Source organism: Hyalella azteca, unplaced genomic scaffold (genome assembly GCF_000764305.2).
Source record: "Hyalella azteca isolate HAZT.00-mixed unplaced genomic scaffold, Hazt_2.0.2 contig14662, whole genome shotgun sequence".
NCBI classification, from domain to species: domain Eukaryota; kingdom Metazoa; phylum Arthropoda; class Malacostraca; order Amphipoda; family Hyalellidae; genus Hyalella; species Hyalella azteca.
Window position 1 is genome coordinate 569,155 of NW_025944539.1, and position 13,258 is coordinate 582,412.

Consider the following 13,258-nt stretch of genomic DNA (forward strand, 5'->3'; position numbering starts at 1 on the left):
CCGTGAAGTGATGTTCATTTAATTCGTTCATATCTGTCGATGTAAAAATCTATTCCACGTTTTTTAGAAAATGAATCGCATGCGGACTTGGAATTAAAACAGATATTGACATATTGTACAGGCATTTTCTGGCCCTTGTGGAATCGCAGTTCTACTATAGCGAACCTTATTATTTGTCTAACGATACATTGCAAGCCATTTAGTGTTACATCTGAATTGATATTACACATCTATTAAATCTCTAGAATCATAAATTAGCTTCAGTGAGTACAGAATTTTAGGAGTTTGTGCCATTCTTTCGCATCCTACATCAGATGCAATTAATCTCACTTTTAAAATTTATCGTATATATGCGAATAATAAAATGTCTTAACGATATAAATATTCTTCTTATGCACTTAGCAAGAATTTGGTATCGTTTTATATCACACAAATTATTAATATACACTTGAAATATACACTATATATATACCGCTCGGCAAGGAGAACACAAAGTACGCATCGATAGTTTAACTCCTCTTATCTGATAGCGAGAAAATTTATCAAATAATTTATTCGTTGCATCGAATTCAATATCATTATTGCATTTATAAATTAACGATAACACATTAGTTTTTTTCTCTCATACACATGCAGATTATCTTGAGTGAAAGACCAGCAGAAAACACTGAGGTGGAGAAGACTTTTTTGCACGCAGCAATCATTTAACACATCATCGGTTTAAATGATGTGGTGATATCCCAGATGAACGTACAGTCATCATCACTGTACGATTTGATAAATATATATAATCAATGAAATTGTACAGATTTATTGTGACAGTGTTATCTCGTAAGATTTTTTTAAGCGGCGACAGAAGTTGCGAAACTTATTAAGTCAGTGCATGAATTATTTGGATGGAAGATTTCAATGACACATATACAGCTCTTCTTCAGATTTAATTTGCATCCTCACATCTTGACTTACTTCTTAAATTGAAATATTGACACCAGTAAATGTGAAACTCTATGAATCGACACCGACACTTAGCACAGCAGTATTGCGAAATATCATACAAAGAAATACGGTCAACAATGAAGTCGGTTTAATTGGGTTATAAACTTGGAGGTTGAATGTCCCGTGAGTAATATTATCTTACGGCAGAATTAAAATTCCTTTTGAAGCCTTTGGCCCAACGAAAAATTTTTCCGTGCTGGAAAATATTACTGCAATCGTGCCGAGCAAATAAAATGTGTGAGATCTTTTTAAACATCGATAAAAGACATAATATAATACAGAGAATATTTTCCCTCATTGGGAGCAAGTTAATACAGAAATACGTTACTTTACCAGACATGGGAAGAATATCAGTAATGAAATAAACTGATTTAATTATTATTCCATCATTCATGAACTTTAATCTTATTACAAAGATTGCAATTTGCAATTTCGTTACGATTAAAATTTCGATAAATTGACAGCTCATACGAAGTCTGTCGGGTGTCTAAGTATACAACATCGGGTTAGAGTATTTCGAAAAGCATGCCTAAAATCAGCTCTTACATAAGCGTAAATAAAAGGATTTAACGTAGAATTGAAATATCCGATCCAAAAAACCACAGTCACCACTTCTGGTGGACAGAAGCATTTGGGACCGCACACGTTCGTGCTAACATACCAGGTAAAAAATGGAAGCCAACACATGACAAAAGCGCCCATGATGAGGCCTAGGGTCCTGGCAGCTTTGTGTTCTCTTTTTCCAGCAGAATTTGCTGCTGCACTTGATGAGGAAGACGCGTTTCTTTTGGGAGTGGCGACCATTCCAGGCCATAAAACTGGAGTTGACGAGGCAGTGCTATTAGTTCCTCTTCGGCTGTTGGTTCGGCCACTGTCTCCTCCGGTTCTGCAACTTGAGGACGTGGCTGAGTTGCGGCCTGGAGATTCCGTTAAACTTTTCATAATGAATTCCTGGTGGGTGGGCGTAGCTGCCAACGGAACCCCTTGTAAGGCCGCCAGCAGCATGTGCTTTGGGTCGGCAGGAGTACCGTTAAGTCGAGCAGCTGCTGAACTCGCTGATGAAGAAGCTCGGGTTAACATTGCCCGTTCTTGCTTGCGTGCTTCTTGGAAAATCCTAAAGTACATAACAGCCATCACCGCGCATGGCAGCCAGAACGAAAATGTCGAAGACATGACAGCGTAAACTGCATTGACTTTGAAAGTACATCGGGTTGGATTCATTAGAAGTTCCTTGAGGTGATCCTCTGTAGTGTACCATCCCAAGAAGATAGGAACAAATGATATGAGCGTTGGTGCGAGCCATGCTTGGCAAAGCATGTACGACAACATGTTGTTAGTCATCGTCTGCGGATACTCTAGAGGCCTTACGATCGCGTAATATCGATCAACGCTTATACTACACAAATGCATTATAGAGACAGTTGAAAAATATACATCGAACGAGTTCCAAACGTCGCACATGATGTACCCGAAGTGCCACGTACCACCAGAGAGTTCGACCGACAAGTTGAAAGTCATTGCACACAACGCCACCAACAAGTCGGCGGTGGCTAATGAAACTAATAAATAATTTGCTGGGCAATGAAGACGGCGGTGAATTGATATACTCACAATAACTAAACTGTTACCCAGAACTGCTACTGTTATTATCAGAATCATTACTATAACCTTAGTTATAAATAAACTTGTTGACGAGGTAATATTAGCTGAGGCAAGGGAAGAATTGTTTACGCTGACGTCATTGTCGAAGTATCCTGGTAAAATATCGACTTCTGTGTTTGTGTCATGACGGTAGGTGAGATTTTCATCAATCCAGAGTAATGATTCATTCATGTTTTTATAATGAGAGTGAAACTCAGTTTCACTAGAGTTCTTATTAAATCTATATGAGAATGCCGAAATTTCTGTGGTTGCATCAAAGTTAAAAATGGGTTTCGCAATAAGTTTTTCTGTAATTGGTGTATATATGTCATTAATATTTGATTCCTCTTCATGTTTAATAATCATTGATTCCAAAGTAGCCACCATTGCCGACGTTGTCTTTGCGAACGCGATATTTTGTGTGTTGTTTTGGGTCATCGAATCTGGTTTCGTTGGTTCAACATTTCTCGAAAATGATGTTAATGTGTCTCTTTTCCCTTTGTTGAAAGTTCGGTTCAAACCATCAACTGGGCGCGAAAGAAGTTCTTGCAAATTGTCTACCGTATGGCTGCTTGTTAATTGTGAATTTTTCCTCAGAGAAAGTATTTCTTTGAGAGCCATGAGAGCATTAGGATGCGAAGGCGGCTGGCGAGCCAAGCACAATTCATGCGCTGGAAAACTCAAAAAGAAGAACATGATGACCGAGGACAGCGCACAACCACAAGAGGAGAGTGGACAGCAGGAAGACGTCGCAGAATGGCCGCGTCCACGCTGGAACATGGCAGCGTGCCGCCGTTACAACACCTGAAAATATACAAATGTGTTAATTTGATGAGTATTTAACTGGCTTAATATTATTTAACTATTTTTAGCGCATTTTCTCATTTATGGAATAAATGCACTATTGTGCTCGCCATGTCCGTCTGTTTGTCTGTCCGTGACCTCAAGTTTTCGTCGACGAGAAAATGCGCTCTCTGTCGCTCACTGCAGTGAGCATTGATCTAATTTCTTTAAGTTTACCGCCAAATGAAGATAAGTTTGGGGGTGACAAATTGGTTAAGATCGTCATAATTAGAGCAGAGAAACCGGTTTTATTTGAATGGTTAACGGCACAATTTGACGTTGATTATATGACTGTGACAAAATGTTCTTGGGAAATATTCATATTTTTCATTTCACTTTAATCATGATTGACTTTAATTATCTCAAGTAACAAGAGTAACAAATATATAAGATCATTTCCATTCAAAAATTTTGCTTCGTAAACCAAGTGTACAGGAATTCAATATTTTTACTCAATATCTGTTTTTATTTTGCCTGCCCCTAGCGCTAAGTTAATGAACTGCCTCATGATGCAGCTATCAGCACAGCTGCCAGTCAACCATATAGAGAGCTGCCATATATATTGATATTTCTATTTATGATATTGATGATATTTTCACGTGTTTATCGTCTCCCAAACCATACATATTGACCTAAACTCAAGGCCTGGTGCACGCCACTGAATAATGATGAACGATGGAGTCCAGCCAGCTGCTGCTGTCTCATTTTTCTTCCAATAGTGGAAGGATGTTACAATGACAGTGAAGCGGAAAATGCTACGTCTTTTATATATTTCAAATAAAATACAAGGGAGATAAATTTTTTATACGATTAATGCTCAGAAGACTTAATATATCTCATAAATATTTTGATGATCAAGAGGGAAGCAGGCTTTAGTTGCCATGACTAAAATTCAATTACACTTAATCATATGAATTCATTATTTATGCAATTTTCGAGAAAAATTATGCGTCATGATGATTATTTATACTGACAAGACTCCTCTTTCTTTTATTCTGACATAATATTCAACCTGATTTCTTTCATGAAGAAGAAGATGTAATATTTTAGTCCCGACTCTTGTCTGTTTTCAGACCCACTTATCGGTATATTGAGTAAATGAATTTCTCGTCCAATTTTTGGTAGAGGTGTAGATATTTTTACATCATCCCCAAAAACTTGAAAACATGTGTTAGATTTTTGGCCACCATATAACATCCGTTACATGAATTGAAAAAATTTCAAATTTTTCGTGTTGTTTTATCATCTTAAATGATCGCTGCATGATGCTATGATGGTTTCAAAGACAACCACACTGATATAAAGCCACCATTAATAAATTTATTGATTTTTTTGTTTCTACAATCCTACTTATAAATATGATGTTTAATAGTACTACTTCAATATATGGTAATATAACTGCATTTAGAACAGATCCCGATAAATTATTTTTCACCTATTCATGAGACTCTATACTTTTTATAATAATTCGCCCCACCACAATACTGGAACTAATTTACCAGATTCTCAAACCTTTTTTGCAATCCACTTTCCCTTTTATGTCCCACACACCAATTGCAAGTCTTTAAAGTCACCTTCCAACTTTCGAAGCTTTAAAAAAACAATTGCCAACTCGGCCTAAACGGCCATTGTTTGCAACGCAACTTTGTTTGATTTTAAAGTAACTGACAACAAATTCTAAAGGCAGTAATTTGTTGAATTCAATTTAGATTTTTTCCTAATTCCTATCCTAAATCTTAAGCAATAATTATGGACAACCCTCGCAGAACCTCGTAACAAGTAAATTAAAAGAACGAAAGATTAAAAAAAAGTATATTTATTGAAAGATAAATCATTTCATTTGCATTTTGCATGCATTGTAAATTGATTTAATTTCCCGAAGACTTCATCCTTCATTTCATGTGTGATGCTCAAATTTACACCGTCAGCTATAAAAAGAAATTAGTTCGATGGGAATTTATTCAGCACCTTGACTTTAATACAGCTCCTGAAAATTTAATGTTTATCATCGGACATTCTTAATTGTACCGGCGAGAACGAAATTTTCCAAATCCATACTCCCGATATTTTGTGAGTACACCTAATATTTGTGCTTCTAATTAATATAAAGATATTACTTTGTAATTAGCCTTGTTATGATATAATTAATGTGCAGTCAGTATATCTAATATAAGAATTAAAATTCATGCGAGAATAATTACCATCCGATGTATCATTGATGATATAGATCATTATTTCAATATTTCGCCCACTATATCAATGGTGCATGTGATTGCAGGCCTTATGAACTGATTAGGGAATCCGCTTACTACGGTCGATCAAATGTTAATAATAAATTACAATGGCGCTCTGACCAGCAGAACAGTACATGTACTACACCATCGCTCTGACCAGCAGAACAGTACATGTACTACACCATCTCTCTGATAGTGTAGTACATGTAGCACAATAACAGCACATGTACTACACCATCTCTGACCAGCACAACAGCACATGTACTACAACATCGCTCTGAAGGTGGTGTAGTACATGTAGCACAATAACAGCACAAGTGATACATCTTTACACACGGTAAGAGGCAGGCAGTCTACAATTTACACGTGCGCTTGGAGAAGAGAAGAACGTTTGACCGAAAGTTCGCCCAACCTANGAAACGACAGGATAATTTCAGTCGTCACTTTATTATCAGGGGGCATTCTTTCCAAAGTCAGTGATTTCTAACACATTAAATTATTCCCAATTCAATTATTTATACTTTTTCTATAATTTTCACAGAAATATTAAATAAAAATTAAAAATTTTTAATTTAAGGCAAATTTTTTCTTGTGCTTATGAAATGGTATTCATACATGTACTTTAGATCGAATTTCGAAGCGGCATCCATTAAAATGAGAACATTTCTAAATAGTTTAATTCGAGCAACATTATTGGGATAATTTCGATACTTATTGCCTCTTTCTATTCAATTTTTTCCGGTAAGCGACGTCAATTTATAAATATTCATCACCAAAATAGAAAAGTTTCTATATCAACGGTAATTTTAAGCCCGAGAGCTTGAATTTCAATAAGCTGACTGCCTTTGATGGGATTAAATCATCATTAAATTAAATATTACCCACCGCGGCTTCTAACGACTGGCACAAAGCAACAATTTTCGAGCCGTTCGCTTTGCAGAGCCAGAATTGATCGTGGAAAGCAAAGCTCTTGTTAATTCACTTATAACGCCTACTTCAGGCTCGTTAATATTAATTCACTTATAACGCCCACTTCAGGCTCGTTAATATTAATTCACTTATAACGTCCACTTCAGGCTCGTTAATATTAATTCATTTATAACGCCCACTTCAGGCTCGTTAATATTAATTCATTTATAACGCCCACTTCAGGCTCGTTAATATCAATTCACTTATAACGTCCACTTCAGGCTCGTTAATAGCCATAAAAGAGGAGTGCAGTGGCGGATTTGAATTATTTGTGACGAAAAAAGTTTTACAATAGAAAAAAAAAATTTACACGAATATTGGAAATTTTCGAAAAAGCGTAAAATTTATAATAGGCAAGAACGAGATTTATTTATTTATTTATATATTGAATTAAGTCAACATTCTTTTGAAAAAATTAAAAATAGCAAGTAAATCTGAATTAGGAAGCGTATTCATGAAAGTAGGCAATAAATTTTTGTCTACTAATCTAAGAGAAATGATTGGTTACGCAAGCCTGTTAGTTTCAGTGCTCCCATTTATCAATTAAAGCTAAGATTAGAGCCAGTATTGTACTCTAGCACAGAAACAAGTACAGTCACCGTGCGCCGTACTCCAGCACAATAACAAGTACAGTCACCCTGCGCGGTACTCCAGCACAATAACAAGTACAGTCACCGTGCGCCGTACTCCAGCACAATAACAAGTACAGTCACCGTGCGCTGTACTCCAGCACAATAACAAGTACAGTCACAGTGCGCCGTACTCTAGCACAATAACAAGTACAGTCACCGTGCAAGCTCAACAATAAGAAGAGTTCCGGACAGTCCCCTGCCATTAGTCTGATACGGGCGGAGTATACTCAATGGATCAAAGGGCTTTACGTCAAGAGAATAGTTGGTTACGGAATTGCGTCCAAGTCCGGTCATTTATATCGATATATCTGCGTCCGCAACGTGGAAGATGGGATATTTTGATCAATAAAGTTACCCCTACACTGCCGCCCAACTGGAGGAAAAGAAGGGATGTTTTGATCAATAAAGTTACCCCTACACTGCCGCCCAACTGGAGGAAAAGAAGGGATGTTTTGAGCAATAAAGTTACCCCTACACTGCCGCCCAACTGGAGGAAAAGAAGGGATGTTTTGAGCAATCAATTTATCCCTACACTGCCGCTAAACTGAAGGAAAAGAAGAGACGTTTTGATCAATAAAGTTATGGCTACACTGCGACAAACTGAAAGAATGCGTTCCTGCATTGGAAGAGTTTTCTATGAACGAAGACTCTTTTTGTCTTATTTGTCTAATCTCAATCTTGCTTGGAATCGATCTCCAAAACATTTTTAGTTTCTCGAAAAATTTGTCGAAGAAAGGAAGACATTATTTTTTTATTACACTGTTTTAAATTCAAGTCGACGGGATCCAACTTTATACGACTCATATTCTACCATAAATAACGGATTAGTTTCCGGTAACAAATTTAATTTTCACCATACATTATTTTGATTTAGCTTTTCTTATTTTTGTGCAAGTTTTAAAATTAGGAGGCACGCCTCTAAAAACAAACTCGAGTAAATCTGGACGTAGGCAGAGGTCGGATGCGTTCGGATTTCGGAATCGGTAAAAACGATCGGGAAATAACACCTCAAAATGGCCCTTCGTCTGTAAAAATTGAAAATTGTATGATGCACCAGACAGGCAAGGATAGTTTACAATTGTTTAAATATACGAAGTCTGAATATTGTGTCACCGAATACCATTTATCTCCGGATAAATGATGATGGAAAACATGATCTTCCGCCTGTAAAATTTCAATGAAGGTGATTTGTTTGAATCATTCCTTCAGAATTTTAATATTATTCATATTTTTTATTGTACTCTATATTTATTTGATTATCTTTAGTCCATGAGTATATTTGGAATAATATGGTGCATGATTGCTTTCTAGAAAGCAAAAAATATAAATTTCGGTATATTCCTGTTCAAGCATTTGGTAGATTATTGGCTTCCAGGGCCGAGAAGACTGCCTCTACCACATCTTGAAATGCACATTTAACAACCACCGAATATCCTGTTTACAATATAACCAGTATTTTACAAGAGAATCATTTGGAATAATTCTGAAAATTTTAAGGAGAAGCAGATGTAATTTTACACTTTAGAACTTCTGTTGAGCGAATGGTGACCTAAAACAGCAGATGTAAATCCGGGCCTCTGCTGCAGAGCTGCTATTGATTACCGAGGCTATTTCAGATGCAGGGACAACCCTAATAAAATTTAGAGTCGCCCCAGCTTCTGGTAAACCAAATCAGAAGCTGCCGCGTCTGTAAATTTTTGCAGGGACAAGTTAATGCCACTGGAACTGCAGGATAATTCTAGACATGAGACGTTATCTTATTCCAACGACTTTGCTTCAAGACATCAGTTCGCATATTTTTATTTAGTCTTTATTTATTTATTTATACATATTTTTATTTAGCCACGCAAAAGAAGAGGTCGCTGGTATATTCATTTGCCCCATTTTTCGTATTCTAAATTTTCGTCATCGCTTCATAATAATTTTATATGATTGAAAAGTTATTCATGCTGTTTGCCTGTCATCGGAATTATGTCAGAAATAAAAAGATTATGAAATAGAAATATATCAGAAACATAGGAAACATTGAATATAAAATGCGTGAAAAGGATAAAATATGACTGGGAAATATGACATGTAGAGAAAAAAAAGGAGGATACAATTATATTGGAAAAGAAAAAAAATATTTAATGGATCAACGTTAGAAATAGACACAAAATAACGAAAGGAAATATAGCAGACGCCTGAAAATGATATGAAATTATCTGCCTTAGAACCACGTAGCATGCAAGCCTGTCAACGTCACGTTCTCTCCCTTGCTAGCTGCCACGTTCAATAAACGAATTATGTAATAAAATATCCTCATATAATTGTGATTATGTAATAGAATATCCTCATATAATTGTGATTATGTAATAAAATATCCTCATATAATTGTGATTATGTAATAAAATATCCTCATATAATTGTGATTATGTAATAAAATATCCTCATATAATTGTGATTATGTAACAAAATATCCTCATAAAATTATGATTATGTTATAAAATATCCTCATATAATTGTAAATATGTAACAAAATATCCTCATAAAATTATGATTATGTTATAAAATATCCTCATATAATTGTAAATATGTAATAAAATATCCTCATATAATTGTGATTATGTAATAAAATATCCTCATATAATTGTGATTATGTAATAAAATATCCTCATATAATTGTGATTATGTAACAAAATATCCTCATAAAATTATGATTATGTTATAAAATATCCTCATATAATTGTAAATATGTAATAAAATATCCTCATATAATTGTAATTATGTTATAAAATATCCTCATATAATTGTAATTTTATGTTCTAATTTACATTTAAAATGTGCAACAAATAAAATTTAGAAGATACTCCTCGCTGAAGTCAACAATTATCAAGAAAATCGGTATACGAGTTATATATTAGGCCTATATTAGGCTAGTCAAAATTATTTCAGTTTACTAAATAAATACTTTGGATTTTTTTGGTGGCCAGAAATTTTTGATTGTGTAGTATTACAAAAAAAAAGAGGAATAAACTCCTAATTAAAGGACATTGCTGCTTGTATGTTTTCGTTTATATGAGTGATCTTTTCATAATAAATTCGAACAAAGTTCGTGCATATCATTTATGAATATTTTATGAATTGATATAATTCATTTTGAAACTTAACAGTTCATAATTCTGCTCACATGAGTAAACACAATTCCCGGAATCTATACAAAATTAACATAAAAAGGAAATGTGATTTTTAATCTCTAATAACAAGTAAGTTAAAATAGCTCTTTCTTCAGCATCTTAAAATTTAATTACAAAAAAGTGTAATCTTGTTCAAATTAGTTTAGTCTCCCATTTCCGACATGAGAAGACATAAAAACTGGGAGCATTAATTCAGTTCTCTAAATTAACTCAGCTCGTAATTAAATTAAAAAACTGGGAAGACTGCCAATCTAAATTCGAGCAAGAAGCTCGTTTGTTCTGCAAGACTCCTAATGGAAGCTATGACAATTACCTGCTTAATTCTCAGCCTATTGCTTCTTTTTCGGCGCTGGCTTCAGTGCCACCACCACTGCCACTGTGTATTTTCGGTTACATTAGGAGTGGTGGCAGTGGCAGTGCCACCACCACCACTGCCACTCTGTATTGTCGGCTACATTTGGAGAGCACATTATTTTTGTCTCATTTACGAGTCTTGCATCTGGTTTCAATTGCATCTGGTGACTGTACAAAAGATGTCATCTGTTTTTATCATCTTGTGTTTTTTAGCAGCTTGTAACGTGCCCTCGAAGTTCGATCTGAACGAGACGCCACGACAATCTCTTCGTGGAATAATAATAATAATAATAATTCCGACTTAATTAACTTCGATTCGTAAAGTGGGTTTATATCAAACAGAATTTTTATTTTCAGAAAGTCAAAGAAGACCGCATTAATGTAGCAATGTACTAGCAACGTACACATTAGTATTATTGTGAATTCCGATTTAAGTTCGATTCGTAAAGTGGGTTTATATCTAACAGAATTTTTAGTTTCAGAAAGTCAAGGAAGACCGTATTAATTTAGCAATAATACTAGCAACACATTAGTATTATAGATCTAATTCCATAAGGATTGGTATCCGCAGGTATGTATGTGTTCACAATGAATGTCATGAGTATCGATTACTGCTTTCTTTACGTTTCTAAAAGTTTAATGCAATGTTTAATCAATGTGTACTATGATTACTATGTGTAATTTATATTCCGGAATTGACCTAATGATTTATTATCCAGTTTAACAAATCGCCAGATTCCAATACGTGGAATCTGGCGTAAAAGTGGTCAAATTGGCATTGGAATCTGGTCAAATCCAGATTCCAATACCCGATCTCAATCTAATAGCAACTAGTGGTTAGCAGAAAATAACCTCATTAAAATTAAAGCGTAAAGAATATCGTATATTAAGATAGACATTCAATCTGGATTATCATTTTGAGTACCGAAAACAAAACAGTTGCCAAGAAATTCTCGCCAATGTGTAGAAGCAAAACTAGGCTAGATTACCTGTTATCACTCAACGTAGCATATTTCATTGTTAGTTAAATAATATTAGTTATTTTAATTTATTGATAATATAATCGAAATTATAATTAATCAAAATCACATAAATTACCAATAAATTTTCAATAATAATTCATTATTATAGTTAATATACACCTATGCCTATTATTATATATGTATTAATCTTTATCGTTACTTGGATATTTTGACATTTCTATATTATTGGATCGAAGAGGAATGTTATGGCAAAGAAAACGTCATGTTAATTACCGTAATATAATTAAAATCATTATGCACACCGGCGCGTTCACCATCTATTTAAATTTTAATCTTTCGTGTGAATTTTGATCATTTTTTCTGATTTTACTTTTTTCTTGAAATTTTGACCTGATGATGGAGCTGGTCTTCGAGAGGTTTTCAATAAAATTATGATAAATATACATAGAGTTTTATCGGGTTGTTAAATTCTTGGTAAATCACCAATTTAGGCCGAATGAAGACATGAATTTTGGGATAGATAAATATCATTATTTCCCATAATAATAATATTATGGGAAATACCCATAATATTTCCCATAATACCCATCTCAGATCTCGTCTACTTAATCGAATTGAGTCAGCGCCGGAGATTAGATTGCTAATCTCCTTTGATGTCATCCTACAAAGCCTGCTCGCGTAGCTGTCATAACAGCGGATCTGGCCTCATCGATTAGAAATGTGAAAGTGTTCGATTAATAAAAAAATTTATTTAAATTCATTTAATGAACCTTAAATAACCTTTTTTTAAATTGAAAGTGAAATTAGAAAATTTTTGAGAAGCAAAACGTACTATTAGAATTATTGGAACATATGAATCATTAATTGATTAAACATCTTTATTGATTCTTCTTGCTAATTATTTGAATCTTGTCTCAAAACTACGGTTCAGTTAAATTAATCAAATGAATTAGCAGACGAATGCAGAAATTCAGAAATTATGCAGAAATTATGGCATCGTCCTTCATGGCATTAATAAGCATTCACACCCTCTTATGCTTCGTTTTTTTTCCGAATGCATGCACATCAAAAATTATTTATTAGTATTAAAATCACTTGGCTGCTTAAGTCGCAAATTTACCAGGAATTTAAAAGGATAGAAATAGCCAAAAAGTTCACCATTTCTTATAAGCGAAAACGTTTCGGAGTCCAGCTCCATCGTCAGTTCAAAACCTAGAACACAGGTACAAACAATTAGTAGCCTAAAATTCATATTCAGACAATTCACCTAAACTTGAGGACATTAGAACTAAAATCGAAGATAACAGAAATAAAAATGAGATAACATGTAGAGAGGGTACTATCTATTTACAATTTCTAGAGGATAGGAACTGAATGCAGCATTTAAACTGGGTTTCTGACGATGACGCTGGACTCCGAAACGTTTTCGC

At 34.6% G+C, this 13,258-nt stretch overlaps 1 protein-coding gene across 1 annotated transcript; it reads right to left on the reverse strand.

Annotated features, from left to right (window-relative positions):
- Positions 1-934: 934 nt before the first annotated feature.
- On the reverse strand, positions 935-2,829 carry LOC108667936 (octopamine receptor beta-3R-like). The gene has a single exon (XM_018155041.2). The coding sequence runs from the start codon at positions 2,827-2,829 to the stop codon at positions 1,462-1,464; it is 1,368 nt and encodes a 455-aa protein (XP_018010530.1). The 3' UTR covers positions 935-1,461.
- Positions 2,830-13,258: the final 10,429 nt, after the last annotated feature.

What these genes read in the sequence shown, in the direction of transcription:
- LOC108667936 (XM_018155041.2), bottom strand. Translation starts at nt 2,829, where the DNA reads ATGAATGAATCATTACTCTGGATTGATGAAAATCTCACCTACCGTCAT.